Source organism: Rhinoderma darwinii, chromosome 5 (assembly GCF_050947455.1).
Source record: "Rhinoderma darwinii isolate aRhiDar2 chromosome 5, aRhiDar2.hap1, whole genome shotgun sequence".
Taxonomy (NCBI): domain Eukaryota; kingdom Metazoa; phylum Chordata; class Amphibia; order Anura; family Rhinodermatidae; genus Rhinoderma; species Rhinoderma darwinii.
In genome coordinates, this window is record NC_134691.1 from 345134270 (window position 1) to 345157029 (window position 22760).

The window sequence follows — 22760 nt, forward strand, 5'->3', positions numbered from 1 at the left end:
GGGCTGTACTAGTGATTGAACTGGGGTGTACTAGTGATTGTACTGGGGTGTACTAGTGATTGTACTGGGGTGTACTAGGGATTGTACTGGGGTATACTAGTGATTGTACTGGGGTATACTAGTGATTGTACTGGGGTGTACTACTGATTGTACTGGGGTGTACTAGTGATTGTACTGGGGTGTACTAGGGATTGTACTGGGGTGTACTACTGATTGTACTGGGGTGTACTAGTGATTGTACTGGGGTGTACTAGTGATTGTACTGGGTGTACTAGTGATTGTACTGGGGTGTACTAGGGATTGTACTGGGATATAGTAGTGATTGTACTGGGGTGTACTAGTGATTGTACTGGGATATAGTAGTAACTGTACTGGGATATAGGAGTAACTGTACAGAGGTGTACTAGTGATTGTACTGGGGTGTACTAGGGATTGTACTGGGGTTTAGTAGGGATTGTACTGGGGTGTACTAGTGATTGTACTGGGGTGTACTAGGGATTGTACTGGGGTCTACTAGGGATTGTACTGGGGTGTAGTAGTGATTGTACTGGGGTGTACTAGGGATTGTACTGGGATATAGTAGTAACTGTACTGGGATATAGTAGTAACTGTACAGAGGTGTACTAGTGATTGTACTGGGGTGTACTAGGGATTGTACTGGGGTGTACTACTGATTGTACTGGGGTGTACTAGTGATTGTACTGGGGTGTACTAGGGATTGTACTGGGGTGTACTACTGATTGTACTGGGGTGTACTAGGGATTGTACTGGGGTGTACTACTGATTGTACTGGGGTGTACTAGGGATTGTACTGGGGTGTACTACTGATTGTACAGAGGTGTATTAGTGATTGTACAGGGGTGTACTAGTGATTGTACTGGGGTGTACTAGTGATTGTACTGGGGTGTAGTAGTGATTGTACTGGGGTGTACTAGTGATTGTACTGGGATATAGTAGTAACTGTACTGGGATATAGTAGTAACTGTACAGAGGTGTACTAGTGATTGTACTGGGGTGTACTAGGGATTGTACTGGGGTTTAGTAGGGATTGTACTGGGGTGTACTAGTGATTGTACTGGGGTGTACTAGGGATTGTACTGGGGTCTACTAGGGATTGTACTGGGGTGTAGTAGTGATTGTACTGGGGTGTACTAGGGATTGTACTGGGATATAGTAGTAACTGTACTGGGATATAGTAGTAACTGTACAGAGGTGTACTAGTGATTGTACTGGGGTGTACTAGGGATTGTACTGGGGTGCACTAGTGATTGTACTGGGGTGTACTAGGGATTGTACTGGGGTGTACTACTGATTGTACTGGGGTGTACTAGGGATTGTACTGGGGTGTACTACTGATTGTACTGGGGTGTACTAGGGATTGTACTGGGGTGTACTACTGATTGTACAGAGGTGTATTAGTGATTGTACAGGGGTGTACTAGTGATTGTACTGGGGTGTACTAGTGATTGTACTGGGGTGTAGTAGTGATTGTACTGGGGTGTACTAGTGATTGTACTGGGATATAGTAGTAACTGTACTGGGATATAGTAGTAACTGTACAGAGGTGTACTAGTGATTGTACTGGGGTGTACTAGGGATTGTACTGGGGTGTACTACTGATTGTACTGGGGTGTACTAGTGATTGTACTGGGGTGTACTAGGGATTGTACTGGGGTGTACTACTGATTGTACTGGGGTGTACTAGTGATTGTACTGGGGTGTACTAGTGATTGTACTGGGTGTACTAGTGATTGTACTGGGGTGTACTAGGGATTGTACTGGGGTGTACTACTGATTGTACTGGGGTGTACTAGTGATTGTACTGGGGTGTACTAGTGATTGTACTGGGGTGTACTAGTGATTGTACTGGAGTGTACTAGTGATTGTACTGGGGTGTACTAGTGATTGTACTGGGGTGTACTAGTGATTGTACTGGGTTGTACTAGTGATTGAACTGGGGTGTACTAGTGATTGTACTGGGCTGTACTAGTGATTGTATTGGAGTGTACTAGTGATTGTACTGGGGTGTAGTAGTGATTGTACTGGTGTCTACTAGGGATTGTACTGATGTGTACTACTGATTTTACTGGGGTGTACTACTGATTGTACTGGAGTGTACTAGTGATTGTACTGGGGTATACTAGTGATTGTACTGGGCTGTACTGGGGTGTACTACTGATTGTACTGGAGTGTACTATTAATTGTACTGGGGAGTACTAGTGATTGTACTGGGGTGTACTAGTGATTGTACTGGGGTCTACTAGTGATTGTACTGGGGTGTACTAGTGATTGTACTGGGGTATAGTAGGGATTGTACTGAGGTGTACTAGTGATTGTTCTGGGGTCTACTAGTGATTGTACTGGGGTCTACTAGTGATTGTACTGGGGTCTACTAGTGATTGTACTGGGGTGTACTGGTGATTGTACTGGGGTCTACTAGGGATTGTACTGGTATCTACTACTGATTGTACTGGGGTGCACTAAGTGATTGTACTGAGGTGTACTACTAATTGTACTGGGGTGTACTAGTGATTGTACTGAGGTGTACTAGTGATTGTACTGGGGTGTACTAGGGATTGTACTGGGGTCTACTAGGGATTGTACTGGGGTGTACTAGTGATTGTACTGGGGTGTACTACTGATTGTACTGGAGTGTACTAGTGATTGTAGTGGGTGTACTAGTGATTGTACTGGGGTGTACTAGTGATTGTACTGGGGTCTACTAGTGATTGTACTGGGGTCTACTAGTGATTGTACTGGGGTCTACTAGTGATTGTACTGGGGTGTACTGGTGATTGTACTGGGGTGTACTGGTGATTGTACTGGGGTCTACTAGGGATTGTACTGGTATCTACTACTGATTGTACTGGGGTGCACTAAGTGATTGTACTGGGGTGTACTACTAATTGTACTGGGGTGTACTAGTGATTGTACTGAGGTGTACAAGTGATTGTACTGGGGTGTACTAGGGATTGTACTGGGGTCTACTAGGGATTGTACTGGAGTGTACTAGTGATTGTACTGGGGTGTACTACTGATTGTACTGGAGTGTACTAGTGATTGTACTGGGGTGTACTAGTAATTGTACTGGGGAGTACTAGTGATTGTACTGGGGTATACTAGTGATTGTACTGGGGTGTACTACTGATTGTACTGGGGTGTACTAGTGATTGTAGTGGGGTGTACTAGTGATTGTATTGGAGTGTATTAGTGATTGTACTGGGGTGTAGTAGTGATTGTACTGGTGTCTACTAGGGATTGTACTGATGTGTACTACTGATTTTACTGGGGTGTACTACTGATTGTACTGGAGTGTACTACTGATTGTACTGGGGTGTACTAGCGATTGTACTTGGGTCTACTAGGGATTGTACTGGGGTATACTAGTGATTATACTGGGGTCTACTAGTGATTGTACTGGGGTGTACTAGTGATTGTACTGGGGTGTACTAGTGATTGTACTGGGGTGTAGTAGTGATTTTACTGGGGTCTACTAGTGATTGTACTGGGGTGTACTAGGGATTGTACTGGGGTGTACTACTGATTGTACTGGAGTGTACTATTAATTGTACTGGGGAGTACTAGTGATTGTACTGGGGTGTACTAGTGATTGTACTGGGGTCTACTAGTGATTGTACTGGGGTGTACTAGTGATTGTACTGGGGTATAGTAGGGATTGTACTGAGGTGTACTAGTGATTGTTCTGGGGTCTACTAGTGATTGTACTGGGGTCTACTAGTGATTGTACTGGGGTCTACTAGTGATTGTACTGGGGTGTACTGGTGATTGTACTGGGGTCTACTAGGGATTGTACTGGTATCTACTACTGATTGTACTGGGGTGCACTAAGTGATTGTACTGGGGTGTACTACTAATTGTACTGGGGTGTACTAGTGATTGTACTGAGGTGTACTAGTGATTGTACTGGGGTGTACTAGGGTGTACTAGTGATTGTACTGAGGTGTACTAGTGATTGTACTGGGGTGTACTAGGGATTGTACTGGGGTGTACTAGGGATTGTACTGGGGTGTACTAGTGATTGTACTGGGGTGTACTACTGATTGTACTGGAGTGTACTAGTGATTGTACTGGGGTGTACTAGTAATTGTACTGGGGAGTACTAGTGATTGTACTGGGGTATACTAGTGATTGTACTGGGGTGTACTACTGATTGTACTGGGGTGTACTAGTGATTGTAGTGGGGTGTACTAGTGATTGTATTGGAGTGTATTAGTGATTGTACTGGGGTGTAGTAGTGATTGTACTGGTGTCTACTAGGGATTGTACTGATGTGTACTACTGATTTTACTGGGGTGTACTACTGATTGTACTGGAGTGTACTAGTGATTGTACTGGGGTGTACTAGTAATTGTACTGGGGAGTACTAGTGATTGTACTGGGGTATACTAGTGATTGTAGTGGGGTGTACTAGTGATTGTATTGGAGTGTATTAGTGATTGTACTGGGGTGTAGTAGTGATTGTACTGGTGTCTACTAGGGATTGTACTGATGTGTACTACTGATTTTACTGGGGTGTACTACTGATTGTACTGGAGTGTACTACTGATTGTACTGGGGTGTACTAGCGATTGTACTTGGGTCTACTAGGGATTGTACTGGGGTATACTAGTGATTATACTGGGGTCTACTAGTGATTGTACTGGGGTGTACTAGTGATTGTACTGGGGTGTACTAGTGATTGTACTGGGGTGTAGTAGTGATTTTACTGGGGTCTACTAGTGATTGTACTGGGGTGTACTAGGGATTGTACTGGGGTGTACTACTGATTGTACTGGAGTGTACTATTAATTGTACTGGGGAGTACTAGTGATTGTACTGGGGTGTACTAGTGATTGTACTGGGGTCTACTAGTGATTGTACTGGGGTGTACTAGTGATTGTACTGGGGTATAGTAGGGATTGTACTGAGGTGTACTAGTGATTGTTCTGGGGTCTACTAGTGATTGTACTGGGGTCTACTAGTGATTGTACTGGGGTCTACTAGTGATTGTACTGGGGTGTACTGGTGATTGTACTGGGGTCTACTAGGGATTGTACTGGTATCTACTACTGATTGTACTGGGGTGCACTAAGTGATTGTACTGGGGTGTACTACTAATTGTACTGGGGTGTACTAGTGATTGTACTGAGGTGTACTAGTGATTGTACTGGGGTGTACTAGGGTGTACTAGTGATTGTACTGAGGTGTACTAGTGATTGTACTGGGGTGTACTAGGGATTGTACTGGGGTGTACTAGGGATTGTACTGGGGTGTACTAGTGATTGTACTGGGGTGTACTACTGATTGTACTGGAGTGTACTAGTGATTGTACTGGGGTGTACTAGTAATTGTACTGGGGAGTACTAGTGATTGTACTGGGGTATACTAGTGATTGTACTGGGGTGTACTACTGATTGTACTGGGGTGTACTAGTGATTGTAGTGGGGTGTACTAGTGATTGTATTGGAGTGTATTAGTGATTGTACTGGGGTGTAGTAGTGATTGTACTGGTGTCTACTAGGGATTGTACTGATGTGTACTACTGATTTTACTGGGGTGTACTACTGATTGTACTGGAGTGTACTACTGATTGTACTGGGGTGTACTAGCGATTGTACTTGGGTCTACTAGGGATTGTACTGGGGTATACTAGTGATTATACTGGGGTCTACTAGTGATTGTACTGGGGTGTACTAGTGATTGTACTGGGGTGTACTAGTGATTGTACTGGGGTGTAGTAGTGATTTTACTGGGGTCTACTAGTGATTGTACTGGGGTGTACTAGGGATTGTACTGGGGTGTACTACTGATTGTACTGGAGTGTACTATTAATTGTACTGGGGAGTACTAGTGATTGTACTGGGGTGTACTAGTGATTGTACTGGGGTCTACTAGTGATTGTACTGGGGTGTACTAGTGATTGTACTGGGGTATAGTAGGGATTGTACTGAGGTGTACTAGTGATTGTTCTGGGGTCTACTAGTGATTGTACTGGGGTCTACTAGTGATTGTACTGGGGTGTACTGGTGATTGCACTGGGGTCTACTAGGGATTGTACTGGTATCTACTACTGATTGTACTGGGGTGCACTAAGTGATTGTACTGGGGTGTACTACTAATTGTACTGGGGTGTACTAGTGATTGTACTGAGGTGTACTAGTGATTGTACTGGGTGTACTAGGGATTGTACTGGGGTCTACTAGGGATTGTACTGGGGTGTACTAGTGATTGTACTGGGGTGTACTAGTGATTGTACTGGGGTGTACTAGTGATTGTACTGGGGTGTACTAGTGATTGTACTGGGGTGTACTAGTGATTGTACTGGGGTGTACTAGTGATTGTACTGGGGTTTAGTAGTGATTGTACTGGGGTGTACTAGTGATTGTACTGGGGTTTAGTAGTGATTGTACTGGGGTCTACTAGGGATTGTATTGGGGTGTACTAGTGATTGTACTGGGGTGTACTAGTGATTGTACTGGGGTTTAGTAGTGATTGTACTGGGGTGTACTAGTGATTGTACTGGGGTGTACTAGTGATTGTACTGGGGTGTACTAGTGATTGTACTGGGGTGTACTAGTGATTGTACTGGGGTGTACTAGTGATTGTACTGGGGTGTACTAGTGATTGTACTGGGGTGTACTAGTGATTGTACTGGGGTTTAGTAGTGATTGTACTGGGGAGTACTAGTGATTGTACTGGGGTCTACTAGTGATTGTACTGGGGTTTAGTAGTGATTGTACTGGGGAGTACTAGTGATTGTACTGGGGAGTACTAGTGATTGTACTGGGGTGTACTAGTGATTGTACTGGGGTGTACTAGTGATTGTACTGGGGTGTACTAGTGATTGTACTGGGGTGTACTAGTGATTGTACTGGGGTGTACTAGTGATTGTACTGGGGTTTAGTAGTGATTGTACTGGGGTGTACTAGTGATTGTACTGGGGTTTAGTAGTGATTGTACTGGGGTCTACTAGGGATTGTATTGGGGTGTACTAGTGATTGTACTGGGGTGTACTAGTGATTGTACTGGGGTGTACTAGTGATTGTACTGGGGTGTACTAGTGATTGTACTGGGGTGTACTAGTGATTGTACTGGGGTGTACTAGTGATTGTACTGGGGTTTAGTAGTGATTGTACTGGGGAGTACTAGTGATTGTACTGGGGTTTAGTAGTGATTGTACTGGGGTCTACTAGGGATTGTACTGGGCTGTACTAGTGATTGTACTGGGGTTTAGTAGTGATTGTACTGGGGTGTAGTAGTGATTGTACTGGGGTGTACTAGTGATTGTACTGGGGTTTAGTAGTGATTGTACTGGGGTATACTAGTGATTGTACTGGGGTTTAGTAGTGATTGTACTGGGGTATACTAGTGATTGTACTGGGGTGTACTAGTGATTGTACTGGGGTGTGCTAGTGATTGTACTGGGGTGTACTAGTGATTGTACTGGGGTGTGCTAGTGATTGTACTGGGGTCTACTAGGGATTGTACTGGGGTGTTCAGTGGAGTTATGATATACGGTAGATCAGCTTTTATTTACGGGCAGGAATAATATGCGTCTCGTGTATCGGCTCAGGTGAGGTGAATATGAGATTTGGCTTCTCTCTGGTTCACAACACTCTGATCTATTACAGAGCCGATTGTGATAAGCGGCTCATTGGTAGTAACACAATTGAATACTGATGTTCAGTCAATGTGAGTTTGTCGGGTGTGATGTTCTGTTGTTCTTGCCAGAAGAGGAGACGAGCGCTACGACCGTTAACGACGCATTCGCCCTTCTGCATATAAACAAGACGCAGAGATCAATTTGTTCCAGAGCTATTGAGCGAGATAAGAGAATATATAAACAATATGTACGAGTATCTCTCCCGCCTCTACCCGGCAGAAATGGCGCCGCTGTATTATCCTCCACTTCACAAGGGAGAAGCTTTGACATTGTTATTCTCCGCTGTCTGTACACAGTGGCCGTTACAATTACAGCTCATCATGGAGAATCCAAATAAGAGGAGGACAATGTGTATACAGGGCAGGGTCCAGTGTGTAAAGAGCTGCCAGACGGTGCAATTCAGGGTGTACCAGAGCGCCACCAAGTGGTACAGCATAAGAATCACTTGGTGTGTTAATCTGAAAATTCAAGGATAGATCGCTGCGAGAAGAGGCTGCGAATACGGTGAAATCCCAATCATCTGGCACCGGATATTCCATAATGTCCTCATCACACACCAGTCTGGAATATGGAATAATTGCATTACTTGGACTCCTAGATGTCGGGGTCGTGCTGTAACAATATATTATCGCGGGTCAGAGGGTCGGCTATCTACATTAACCCTTTGAAGAACAGGCCATTTTTTGGCCTTAGTGACCACAATTTTTGTTTTTATTTTACCTTTCGGTATTCCTTTTCTTATGTTAGGTCGGCGTTCTGGTGTGAGGCCAGGTTTACTAGACTAGTTGTACTTTTTGACGTCATTTTTAGGTACATACACTACCGTTCAAAAGTTTGGGGTCACCCAGACAATTTTGTGTTTTCCACGAAAACTCACACTTATATTTATCAAATGAGTTGCAAAATGACTAGAAAATATAGTCCAGACATTGACAAGGTTAGAAATAATGATTTTCTTTGCTTTCGTCGCTCCATTTGCAGCAATTCCAGCATTGCAGACCTTTGGCATTCGAGCTGTTAATTTGCTGAGGTAAGCGGGAGACATTTCCCCCCATGCTTCCAGAAGCCCCTCCCACAAGTTGGATTGGCTTGATGGGCACTTCTTGCGTACCATACGGTCAAGCTCCTCCCACAACAGCTCTATGGGGTTGAGATCTGGTGACTGCGCTGGCCACTCCATTACAGATAGAATACCGGCTGCCGGCTTCTTCCCTAAATAGTTCTTGCATCATTTGGAGGTGCTTTGGGTCATTGTCCTGTTGTAGGATGAAATTGGCTCCAATCAAGCGCTGTCCACAGGGTAAGGCATGGCGTTGCAAAATGGAGTGATAGCCTTCCTTATTCACAATCCCTTTTACCTTGTACAAATCTCCCACTTTACCCCAGACCATCACATGACCTCCACCATGCTTGACAGATGGCGTCCGGCGCTCTTCCAGCATCTTTTCAGCTGTTCTGCGTCTCACAAATGTTCTTCTGTGATCAAAACACCTCAAACTTCCATTCGTCTGTCCATAACACTATTTCCAATCTTCCTCTGTCCAATGTCTGAGCTTTTGCCCATATTAATCTTTTCCTTTTATTAGCCAGTCTTAGATTTGGCTTTTTCTTTGCCACTCTGCCCTGAAGGCCAGCATCCCGGAGTCGCCTCTTCACTGTAGATGTTGACACTGGCGTTTTGCGGGTAATATTTAATGAAGCTGCCAGTTGAGGACCTGTGAGGCGTCTATTTCTCAAACTAGAGACTGTAATGTACTTGTCTTGTTGCTCAGTTGTGCAGCGGGGCCTCCCACTTCTCTTTCTACTCTGGTTAGAGCCTGTTTGTGCTGTCCTCTGAAGGGAGTAGTACACACCGTTGTAGGAAATCTTCAGTTTCTTGGCAATTTCTCGCATGGAATAGCCTTCATTTCTAAGAACAAGAATAGACTTTTTCTAGCCATTTGGAGAGTTTAATCGAACCCACAAATGTAATGCTCCAGATTCTCAACTAGCTCAAAGGAAGGTCAGTTGTATAGCTCCTCTAAACAGCAAAACTGTTTACAGCGGTGCTAACATAATTGCACAAGGGTTTTCAAGTGTTTTCTAATCATCCATTAGCCGTCTAACACAGTCAGCAAACACAATGTACCATTAGAACACTGGAGTGATGGTTGCTGCAAATGGGCCTCTATACACCTATGTAGATATTGCATTAAAAACCAGACGTTTGCAGCTAGAATAGTCATTTAGCACATTAACAATGTATAGAGTGGATTTCTGAATAATTTAATTTTATCTTCATTGAAAAAAACGGTGCTTTTCTTGCAAAAATAAGGAAATTTCTAAGTGACCCTAAACTTTTGATCGGTAGTGTGTATGTCAGTGATTCTATTATATTTATTCATATTTTGACGTAAAATGCAGAAAAAAGTGTCTGTTTTTTTTTTTGTATTTTTTTTTACACCATTCACCAATCACCTTTAATAATGTTAGAGATTTATATAAAATGTTGCTATAGTTGTGGGGATACCGGGATGTGTATATGATGTGCTGTTCTAACCCCTATTGCAAGAAAATTTCTTATCTGTAAAAATATTGTTTGCAGGTTTTGTTTTTTTATTTTATTTTTCACTGTTATTTTCATGATTTTTTATTATCATTTTTTTAAGCTCCTGACGGGATTTTTATCACTAATTACTGATTTGACATAATAATGTACAGATGTAGCCGTCTTTATCTTGGGTTTTAACGCATTAAATACACAGTGGTAAGAAACTTTAACGTGACTTTTTCAATGACTTTTCAGCGGCTTTTGTTGTGTGATGTTACGATGCAGCAAGTTATCAGAGGCAAGATAAAGATGGCTACATCTGTACTCTCATACACACATGACGACATATCTGCTAGTATATTAACCCATGTAACTGTATGCTCTAACAACAGGCATCATTCATAAGCAGACGGTCCTAGGGTTCATCAATGAACCTGTAACGTAGAAGTACAAATCGCGTCACAGGACATTCTCGTGATGCAACCAATGGGGGATTCTCTTCTTCATTTTTAAGCCCTGTTCACACGGAGGATTTTGCAGGCAGGAAAAATCTGCCTCAATTTCCTTCAGGAATTTTGAGACAGATTTTGACCTGCCTGCACTTTGTTGCCACGTTGTTGCTGCGTTTTCAGTCCGCTGCCATTGAGGGCCGCAGGCAGAAAACGCCCCGAAAAACGCTTTCTCAGCCTCCCATTGATGTCAGAGGCAGAACCGCGGCAAGAAAGAACATGCAGCAGTTTTTTCCCCCGCAAGCGGCTAAAAGCCGCCGCGGAAGAAAGTCGCCTCCGCCTACCACTGAAATCAATGGAAGGCGCTTTTGGCCATTTTTGGCGCTGATTCTGATGCGGTTTCTGCATCAAAATCAGTGCCAAAAAACTCAGTGTGAACCGGGCCATACATTTATATGCTGCTATTGGCTTTTATCGCAGTAACAATGGAGATTGTCATTAGATCAGCTGCTGTCCGCTTCTGATCGCTCCGGCACAGTGGCAGCGACCAAGCAATCAGAGTAGCCTAATAGTACGGCACCGCTCCTCTGCAGACTCCTACGTTCTACTATTAAATTGTGGGTCATTAAGGGGTTCAATTTAATAACGTTATGAAAGCGGTAAACTCCTCACTGAACATTGTTTTGTCTTTCAGTTTTTTTTACTGCTAATTAAATATATAATACATCGTTATAGCTGGCGGAGCGCTATTTTTCTGATACAGAACTCCAAATTCCTTGCATAGACCTGGTTACATGATAAGATTCGGCTCCCTGCAGCCACCACTAGGGGGAGCTCACTACATACAGATATATACAGCTCCCATAGAGTTACATAATAAGATTCGGCACCCTGCAGCCACCACTAGGGGGAGCTCACTACACACAGATATGTACAGCACCCATAGAGTTACATGATAAGATTCTATATATATAATGTATTTGTACATAAAATTGTTTTGTGAATAAATAAATAAATACTACTGCACATGTAATACTACATTTTCCCTGCAGCCCAAAAAAAATAAAAAAAATATAGAAACTCTCAGATGAATTTAACAACTACTTATATTTTTAGCTGAAGTTTCCACAATGCATATAACGATTGGACATCAATATGAGCAGCAGCCGGCGGCCTCTTCCTCCTGCACAGTCTAATACCAGACATTTATTAGATAAACAGCCCCAGTGTGGGAGCAATGAAATAGCGCTCGCTCAGTCCTGTGAACCTGCAGTTATACGGATGGCACAATATTATAGTGACACAAATAGTGTCAGGAGGAAGAGGAGAAAGCCTCACATTTATATTTGCGAGTCAAAGCTCATCCTGTATCGTAACAACTGGAAATGAAAGACCCCCCTCCCTGCTCTTAAACTTCACATAATGTCACACTGATGACCCTCATGTTGGTAATTGTAGAATAAACATTTATAAACCCCACTTATTATTATTTTCTCCCCCCGGAGAGTCCCATGACTGTGTACACCTGAAGGATAAGGTAGATGACAGTGTGGAGTCGACACATAGAGAAGGTGTTATGGAGACTTGTTCTACCTCGTACAATGTAGAATCCATACTATGAAGCTGAAAGCCATTACACTGTGGAGGTGAGGGGTCTGAACTCACAATATAGAGGTGGGGGGGGGAGGTCCAGAGTTCAATTCTGCCGGGAGTTTTCCTTTAAGACTGGGGTTATTTAATGTGCAGAAGAGCCGGCATCTCCTGCATAGTCCTGATAATCAACAATCATTGTGGTAATGAAGAGAGTAGAGATACAGCTGCAACCGCATCCCCCTCCTCTCCCTTCCTTTCTACTATTTATTGTATTACTCTAGACGTATTTTTGGGAAAAATGTGAAGTTTTGCGAACATTTACTGAGATTCTTCAGGCAGGTGGGGCGAAGGTTACTAAATATTTCTGCAAAAATACGAACAACGGCCGGTTGACTTTAAGCTGAATCCTCTCGTCCAGCCGCATCTTTAGATTTCTCCGTCCATCTCCATGCAGTAAGTGATCATTGCATTAGGTTGATTAAATGAATTGTTGTTCTATAGAATTTCTCCCTAATTTTCCTCGTCCTTATAAAAAGTAAATATGAGTGAAGCGATTCAGCAATGATGGGGATCCACCGGGATCCCAGAGGATCCAGCCTCTCACACAGTAATGGCTCCTTCTTACAAGGAGCTTCAAAAGTCCAGCAGAGGACAATCGTTTGCCACTAGGGTCTGTCTATGAGGAATTGCCCAGGTTCTGTATGAGGGGGCCCCCAGAATCATTTAAAGGGAATGGACCCGAAGAATCTCTTTGTATCGTATATGACATAAAAACATCACTCAGGAAGAACTGAGGACAAAAACAACCCAAACCCAAATCACATGTGGCTCCATTTGTTCATTTCTTTAAGATGGGCTGTATGGCACTTTTATTTGACTCCGAACTCTTCCCCGTTTCTCTTCATCCAAGAAGGGAAGGGGCCCCCATACAATGTTTTACCCAGGGATCGCCAAAGACCACGGTCCAGCCAAAGATGTGACTTTTTTGTCTGAGATATTCTGAACAATGAATATGACCGTTAAAGGAGTATTCCGACCACTGCATCCCAGCGGAGAATGAATGGAGGGGTCGTCACGCATTTTGTGACAATTTCCGTTCACTTCTATGAACACGGATGAGCTTGCTGGGTCGGATCTTTCCATATCCCCCATAGAACAAAATGGAGAGATCTGCGCACATGTGCCGCCACGTCTCCATTCATTTTCTACCTGGACGCGGTGCCCCCCGGTCTGGAGATAGATGCAGGTTTCGGAGCCTCTCCACGTATCTATCAGACATTTATGGTATATCCCTCGTCTATGCCATAAGTGTCTAACATAGAAGATCCCTTTAAACTGTCGGCAACTCCACTGATGTGGCTTCACCTCAATTAGCGCATTGAGCAATGAGAACAGGAGATTAATTTATATGCGATTATCTAAGTGCCCCCTACAAAGCTCGTAAAAGTTGATTTGATTTCATGTCAATAAAACTTGTGCCACAGACAGTCGAATTAACTTCTGAGGTGACGCAACGAGACAGCGAAAATAAACGCTCGTAAATTGGTGATGTTTTTATGTTTGTCACAGTTATTTTTAACTCTATGATAATGGAAAGACCTAAACGAGTGAGTACAAAGCGGTGGTGACTCCCATCATTGTCTGATTAATATCCAAGACACAAAAACTTCCGAAGCTTCTTCAGACCTTAAAGGGGAACCCTGGAAAAAAGTTTTGTATTGTAATTTTTCATTAGGGAACCCTTCACACTTTGTAATGTAATTTTGGGGTCACTCTTCCAATCTCACAACCAGCGGGTGGTGGAAGTCAAGAAGTGCTGGCTCCTCCTGGGGCGGGGACAATGGTTTGGGGGCTCCAGTGGGACAGAGGCTCCTTTTTGATCGTGTTTTACGTGAGCCCCTGAGTATAATCTCTTATCCTAAGCTTTATCTTGTTTCCTTTATATCATACTATATCTATACTATACTAGTTCTGATGCAGCCCCATAACTTCCAATGTATGTGATTCCCGTGAGATGGTTTTCTGGAAGGTCCCTCATTGCTCCGGCTTTTCTCTTTTCTGTTATTATGTCTTTATTAATCATTCCTACTCTTCTCTTTTACAGATGGCTTTTGTCAGTCCGAGTGGGATGGAATTGTCTGCTGGCCCGAAGGGAAACCAGGCAGCATTGTCTCCATTCTGTGTCCGGAATACATCTATGATTTCAACCATAAAGGTAAAATATAAGGTCACGCGTCTGTTCTCGAGTAGTAAAATAATCTGGGAAACTATTATCCAAGGTTCATACATCCCACTGATAGATGAGCTGGATTTATACTGCCGAAGACTGTGGACACATAAATATTGGCATTCCCATCTTGTGGGTACAACATTCTAGATCCAGCATGAGAATGACCTTGTGGTATTCTCACACCCTCTTGACTTTATTACACTTTGAGCTGAAGTTCATTTGATAATGATCTGGGACTACTCCACCTATTATAATGCTCCCCTTTCCCACCTGGTCATTGGCATTGAGCACAAGCAATCATGAAACACAGATTCCAATGCTCTGATTGGCTGAGTGTGTGAGAATAGTCTGGGGGAAGGGTGAGAATGTTCTGGGGAATCTCCCATTATCCATCTCCACGGAATGAAATGTTATTTCTCATGAACCTTATATTGACCCCGTTGATTTGCTGACCTGTGCGCCCCGTGTGACCCATGTAGACGTAGAAATCCAGCTGAGTTGTTTGAGTAAATTGTAAGTAGATAAAATAAAACATAAAATGTGAATTTCTAATCTTCTCCAAAGTTCACAGCCAGAATGGAAGATCTGTGAAGTGATTCTGTATAACGAGGACAATCTGCTTATTACAGACGTTAATGTATGACTGATCTGTAAGAGATTCACCTTCTCCCTATAGACTTAATGGCAGTCATTAGTCTCATTCATTCCTTGCCACGTTGTGTTCAGAATTGATTGATGAATAATAGAGAAGAAGCCGCCGCCTGAACACTTTATTACACATTGTAAGACATGATTGTCCCTGGATTCGGTTATTGGGCGTTTCATGTATTATATGGATTGCTGGAAGATCAGGTACCAGTGCGAGGCGTGTGGTGGTACAACGTGTCAGTGTCTTCAAATGTTCTACCCTTAAAAATCACTGAAGATCAAACCTAAGTCAATGCAGATAATAGCACCAACCTCAATAATGCCTTTACAGTAACCCCATAATACCACCCTCACTGTAGTGCCCATAGTGGCACTCTCATAAAATGCCTATATTGTCTACCTCAATAGAATGCCCATAGTGCCAGCCTCATAGTAATGCCCATAGTGCCAGCCTCATAGTAATGCCCATAGTGCCAGCCTCATAGTAATGCCCATAGTGCCAGCCTCATAGTAATGCCCATAGTGCCAGCCTCATAGTAATGCCCATAGTGCCAGCCTCATAGTAATGCCCATAGTGCCAGCCTCATAGTAATGCCCATAGTGCCAGCCTCATAGCAATGGCCATAGTACTAGCCTCATAGTATTGCCCATAGTGCCAGCCACATAGTAATGCCCATAATGCCAGTCTCATAGTAATGCCCATAGTACTAGCCTCATAGTAATGCCCATAGTGCCAGCCACATAGTAATGCCCATAGTACCATCCTCATAGTAATGCCCATAGTAACAGCCTCATAGTAATGCCCATAGTGCCAGCCTTATAGTAATGCCCATAGTACCAGCCTCATAGTAATGCCCATAGTACCAGCCTCATAATAATGCGCATAATACCAGTCTCATAGTATTGCCCATAGTGCCAGCCTCATAGCAATGCCCCTAGTACTGGGCTCATTAGCCATGTAACTTCTTCATTAATCTCCTCACAGGGGGGGCATTTGTGGGGCAGAAGAGATCTACTACTGATCGCTTAGTGCCCACCTTGGTGCCCGGTATCATGAATGCAGCAAATTCCAGTGATTTATGATTCAGTCGCCCGGCTGCATCCTTCACCTTTATCACCTGTCGCAGTTCTTTCTAATAAAAAGTACAGATGAGGGAAAGAAGGTCGACCGTGACCGCGTCATGTCGATTTCCACCGCAGAGATTTGACCAATTATCTCAACATGAAATGAGGAGAAACATCAGATACGGAATATTTATTGTGTGCACATTATATATGAAATATGGAGCGGCCGCCACAAATGTAAGTACCAGAAGACAGCGCATTATCTTATATATTATGTCATCTCCGACAGGGCACGCGTATCGACGGTGTGACATGAACGGCAGCTGGGAGCTGGTGCTGGGAAATAACCGCACGTGGGCCAATTACACCGAGTGTGCCAAGTTCCTGTCCAATGAGACCAGGGAGAGGGTAAGGACATGAGATATTTGTCACATTTGGGATGTAAATGTGTTTTCTAGTCTAATCTATTCTTACCTGGGGGCTTCAGTGGTTTCAGAGCTGGTATTTATCCCTGATGGTCCAGGGGGCTTAGAGGTTTATATGCCTTTGGTAGCCCAGTGGGCTTAGAGCTGTAGACATCCTTATTGACCCAAGGAGATTGCATTTCTATGTACCTCCGGATGCCTAGTGGGCTTTTGGCTGGAAATGTCTTTGGTGTCCCAGTGGGCCTAGAGCTGTATATTTCCCTATGTGAATCCAGAGTGAAGACTATCCATGGTCTACAGCCACAGTTACCCTGCCACCGCCCTGCTGCAATCGAGAGGGGTAGCAATCAGCACCCAGAGACTCAGGGCAAAGGCCTGGAATACCAAGTCAGGTGCTAGGGCACCCAGCGCTAATGACGCCATTACTTAAACATGTATACGATTCTGATTAGCCAATGTCTTCTATGGCCCACTAAACTGTACATGTCCCTGGTGGTCCAGTGGTCTAAGTACATCATATGTCCTCTATGGCACAGTAATCTGAGAGCTGTACAAGTCCCAGGTGGTCCAGTGGTCTAAGTACATCATATGTCCTCTATGGCACAGTAATCTGAGAGCTGTACAAGTCCCAGGTGGTCCAGTGGTTTTTGGCATCATATGTTTTCTATGACACAGTAATCAGAGGACTGTACAAGTCCCAGGTGGTCCAGTTAACTTTTTTGAGAGTGGTACAATAATGAGGGTCTGCATCTCCTCTCCCTCCTCCATCTCCTCTCTGTCCTCCATCTCCTTTCACTCCTCCGTCTCCTCTCTGTCCTCCATCTCATCTCACTCCTTCATCTCCTCCCCCTCCTCCATCTCCTTTCGCTCCTCCATCTACTCTCCCTCCTCCATCTCCTCTACCCTCCCTCCTCCATCTCCTCTCTGTCCTCCATCTCCTCTCTGTCCTCCATCTCCTCTCGCTCCTCCATCTCCTCTCCCTCCTCCATCTCCTCTCCCTCCTCCATCCCCCTCCCTCCTCCATCTCCTCTCCCTCCTTCATCTCCTCTCCCTCCTCCATCTCCTCTCACTCCTCCATCTCCTCTCCCTCCTTCATCTCCTCTCACTCCTCCATCTCCTCTCGCTCCTCCATCTCCTCTCACTCCTCCATCTCCTCTCGCTCCTCCATCTACACTCCCTCCTCCATCTCCTCTCACTCCTCCATCTCCTCCCCCTCATCTCACCCCTCCTCCTCCATCTCCTCTCCCTCCTCCATCTCCTCTCACTCCTCCATCTCCTCTCACTCCTCCATCTCCTCTCCCTCTTCTATCTCCTCTTACTCCTCCATCTCCTCTCCCTCCTCCATCTCCCTCCCTCCTCCATCTCCTCTCACTCCTCCATCTCCTCTCACTCCTCCATCTCCTCTCCCTCCTCCATCTCTCTCCCTCCTCCATCTCCTCTCACTCCTCCATCTCTCTCACTCCTCCACCTCCTCTCACTCCTCCATCTCCCTCCCTCCTCCATCTCCTCTCCCTCCTTCATCTCCTCTCCCTCCTCCATCTCCTCTCACTCCTCCATCTCCTCTCCCTCCTTCATCTCCTCTCGCTCCTCCATCTCCTCTCGCTCCTCCATCTCCTCTCGCTCCTCCATCTCCTCTCGCTCCTCCATCTCCTCTCGCTCCTCCATCTCCTCTCACTCCTCCATCTCCTCTCGCTCCTCCATCTACTCTCGCTCCTCCATCTACAATCGCTCCTCCATCTACTCTCCCTCCTCCATCTCCTCTCACTCCTCCATCTCCTCTCCCTCCTCTATCTCATCTCACCCCTCCTCCTCCATCTCCTCTCCCTCCTGCATCTCATCTCACCCCTCCTCCTCCATCTCCTCTCCCTCCTCCATCTCCTCTCCCTCCTCCATCTCCTCTCACTCCTCCATCTCCTCTCACTCCTCCATCTCCTCTCACTCCTCCATCTCCTCTCCCTCCTCCATCTCCTCTTACTCCTCCATCTCTCTCCCTCCTCCATCTCCTCCATCTCCTCTCACTCCTCCATCTCCTCTCCCTCCTCCATCTCTCTCGCTCCTCCATCTCCTCTCACTCCTCCATCTCTCTCACTCCTCCATCTCCTCTCACTCCTCCATCTCACTCCCTCCTCCATCCCCTTTGACTACTTTCCCTTCCATTTTGTTTCACTTTGAATCATTTCAAGTTTAAATATTAAAAGAAAAAGGATAAATACACATAAAAGAATTCTGGAGGAGAAGACCGAAGCAGATAAAGAGGGAAGGAGGAAATTGCAACTACAAGCCAATCTCTATATAAAAAATGTTACATGATGTTATTTTATAATCTGTTAACCTCCTCCCACACGTAGTTTGGAAATTGATATGTAGATTTACTGTTAGTAAAAAAAAATAAAAAAAAATAAATATATATATAGTGTTTTCTCCGGCTTACGTCTAGTCAAGGTCGCATAAGTGTTCACTCTGTTTTTTATCTGCATAGTAGCATTTAGAAATCTTGACAACAACTGTCCATGACATATATCCGAAACTCTTAGGTCTATTATTAACATCTGGTGATTCCGTATAACTACAGTGTGTTACGCTGCTGTTCAACTATTTGCATAGGGGGCTCAACAGGATAGTGATCCCATTAATCTCACTACAGACTCATAGATCTCAACAAAGTCCACCCAAGCCTCAGCAATAGGTCCTTAGGTGCATCGGCTCCTCCTTTCCCTGATGTGTATCATCAGGGGTTAAGTGAGCTGCAAATGGCAGAAACGAGGTCTATGACCTGCTGGGCACACATCCCGACATCTCCTGCACCCCAAGTCTGAAAGAAGGATACGATTCCAAACAACTAAAAATGTATCATGGGAGGAGTAGGAGTTACAATAGTGACCTGATTGGTTATTTAATACATAGAAGAGGAGACAAATCATTGCCCCGTCATGTTCATTACATACTATATTAGTTTTTTAAACAATGCCAATGTAGAGACCATAGTCCACTCAATCTACAATTCTTACATTAACAAACACTATCAAATGGCAGAAAATTAGAATATCTCTCAGTGTGCAGATATTCAGTACTGTGCGAAAGATTTAGGCAGTTGTGGAAAAATGCTGCAAAGTAAGAATGCTTCCAAAATTAGAAGTGTTGATAGTTTTAATTTATCTCTTAACAACATACAAAGTGAATGAAGAGAAGAGAAATCTAAATCAAATCCATATTTGGTGCAACCACCCTTTGCCTTAAAAACAACATCAGGTATTTTAGGTACACTTGCACAAAGTCATGGATTTTATAGGATTATAGTCAGGTGTATGATTAACCAATTATACCAAACTGGTGATAATGATCATTTCCATATGCAAGTTGAGATACGGTCATTAACTGTAACAGAAACAGCTGTGTAGGAGGAACAGCCAGACTCTGCAACAAAGGTGAGGTTGTGGAAGACTGTTTCATGTCGCAGGTCCACCATGGCAAGACAGCACAGCAACAAGATACAAGGATGTTATACTGCATCAGCAAGGTTTCTCCTAGGCAAAGATTTCACAGCCGACAAGGGTTTCAAGATGTGCTGTTCAAGCTCTTTTGAAGAATCACAAATAAGCGGGCAACGTTAAGCGTTGTAGACGCAGTGGTCAGTCAAGGAAACTTAGTGCAGCAGTTTAAAGACACATCATGCTATTTCCCTTCGAAATTGGAAAATGTCCAGCAGGGCCATCAGCTCAGAATTGGCAGAAACCAGTGGGTCCCAGGTACACCCATCTACTGTTCTGAGAAGTCTGGCCAGAAGTGGTCTTCATGGTTGAATAGCGGACAAAATGCCAAACCTTCAACATGGAAACAAGTTCATGCGACTCAACTATGCACGAAAACATAGGAACTGGGGGGCAGAAAAATGGCAGCAGGAGGTCTGGACTGAGGAGTCAGAATGTGAAATATTTGGTGTAACAGAAGGCAGTTTGTTCTCTGAAGGGCTGTAAAGCGGTACAATAATGAGGGTCTGCAGGCAGCAGTGAAGCGTGGTGGAGGGTCCTGGAGAGCGGTAATATAATGAGGGTCTGCAGGCAGCAGTGTAGCATGGTGGAGGGTCCTGGAGAGCGGTAATATAATGAGGGTCTGCAGGCAGCAGTGAAGCATGGTGGAGGGTCCTGGAGAGCGGTACAATAATGAGGGTCTGCAGGCAGCAGTGAAGCATGGTGGAGGGTCCTGGAGAGCGGTAATATAATGAGGGTCTGCAGGCAGCAGTGTAGCATGGTGGAGGGACCTGGAAAGCAGTACAATAATGAGGGTCTGCAGGCAGCAGTGAAGCATGGTGGAGGGTCCTGGAGAGCGGTAATATAATGAGGGTCTGCAGGCAGCAGTGAAGCATGGTGGAGGGACCTGGAAAGCAGTACAATAATGAGGGTCTGCAGGCAGCAGTGAAGCATGGTGGAGGGTCCTGGAGAGCGGTGCAATAATGAGGGTCTGCAGGCAGCAGTGAAGCATGGTGGAGAGTCCTGGAGAGCGGTACAATAATGAGGGTATGCAGGCAGCAGTGAAGCGTGGTGGAGGGTCCTGGAGAGCGGTGCAATAATGAGGGTCTGCAGGCAGCAGTGTAGCATGGTGGAGAGTCCTGGAGAGCGGTACAATAATGAGGGTCTGCAGGCAGCAGTGTAGCATGGTGGAGGGTCCTGGAGAGCAGTACAATAATGAGGGTTTGCAGGCAGCAGTGAAGCATGGTGGAGGGACCTGGAGAGAAGTACAATAATGAGGGTCTGCAGGCAGCAGTGTAGCATGGTGGAGGGACCTGGAGAGAAGTACAATAATGAGGGTCTGCAGGCAGCAGTGAAGCATGGTGGAGGGACCTGGAGAGAAGTACAATAATGAGGGTCTGCAGGCAGCAGTGAAGCATGGTGGAGGGTCCTGGAGAGAAATACAATAATGAGGGTCTGCAGGCAGCAGTGAAGCATGGTGGAGGGACCTGGAGAGAAGTACAATAATGAGGGTCTGCAGGCAGCAGTGAAGCATGGTGGAGGGTCCTGGAGAGAAGTACAATAATGAGGGTCTGCAGGCAGCAGTGTAGCATGGTGGAGGGTCCTGGAGAGAAGTACAATAATGAGGGTCTGCAGGCAGCAGTGAAGCATGGTGGAGGGTCCTGGAGAGAAGTACAATAATGAGGGTCTGCAGGCAGCAGTGTAGCATGGTGGAGGGTCCTGGAGAGAAGTACAATAATGAGGGTCTGCAGGCAGCAGTGAAGCATGGTGGAGGGACCTGGAGAGAAGTACAATAATGAGGGTCTGCAGGCAGCAGTGTAGCATGGTGGAGGGTCCTGGAGAGCAGTACAATAATGAGGGTTTGCAGGCAGCAGTGAAGCATGGTGGAGGGACCTGGAGAGAAGTACAATAATGAGGGTCTGCAGGCAGCAGTGTAGCATGGTGGAGTGACCTGGAGAGAAGTACAATAATGAGGGTCTGCAGGCAGCAGTGAAGCATGGTGGAGGGACCTGGAGAGAAGTACAATAATGAGGGTCTGCAGGCAGCAGTGAAGCATGGTGGAGGGTCCTTAAATGTCATTAAGAACTATCTTCAGCGAATAGAAGAACAAGGAGCCCTGGAAGTGATGATGTGGCCCCCACAGAGTCCTGGAAGTGATGATTTCGCTCCCACAGGGTCCTGATCTCTACATCATGGGTCTGTCTGGGATTACATGAAGAGACAGAAGGATTTGAGTCAGTGACATCCATAGAAGATCTGCGCTTAGTCCTCCGAGATGTGGAACAACCGCCTGGCCGAGTTCCTGCAAAAACTGTGTGCAAGTACCTGGAAGAATTGATGCTGTTCTGAAGGCAAAGGGCGGTCACACCAAATATTGGTTTAATTTAAATTTCTCTTCTGTTCATTCACTTTGTATTTCGTTAATAGATTTAAAAAAAACAACTATTAACACTTCTATTTTTGGAATCATTCTTACTTTACAGCATTTTTCCAAAACTGTCTAAAACAGTTGCACAGTACAGTATATATATATACACACACTCATACATATCCACCTATACACATCTATATATATTCTGCTCCACCATCCCCTCAGATTCACATATACAAAGCCCCACATAATCTCCAACCATCTTATTTGCACTTCCCTCTGAATCGCCCCCTAGTTTCGCCCTCCACTCCGCGTCCTT

The 22760-nt window shown here is 44.8% G+C and overlaps 1 protein-coding gene across 1 annotated transcript in view; it reads left to right on the forward strand.

Moving 5' to 3' along the window:
* The window catches only part of PTH1R (parathyroid hormone 1 receptor), a 302033-nt gene that overhangs the window by 225228 nt on the left and 54045 nt on the right, over positions 1-22760 (forward strand). Inside the window, exons 3-4 of the mRNA XM_075827916.1 lie at positions 14340-14450; positions 16468-16586. Coding sequence (XP_075684031.1) covers positions 14340-14450; positions 16468-16586 — 230 coding nt within the window. The remainder of the gene's footprint in view (positions 1-14339; positions 14451-16467; positions 16587-22760) is intronic.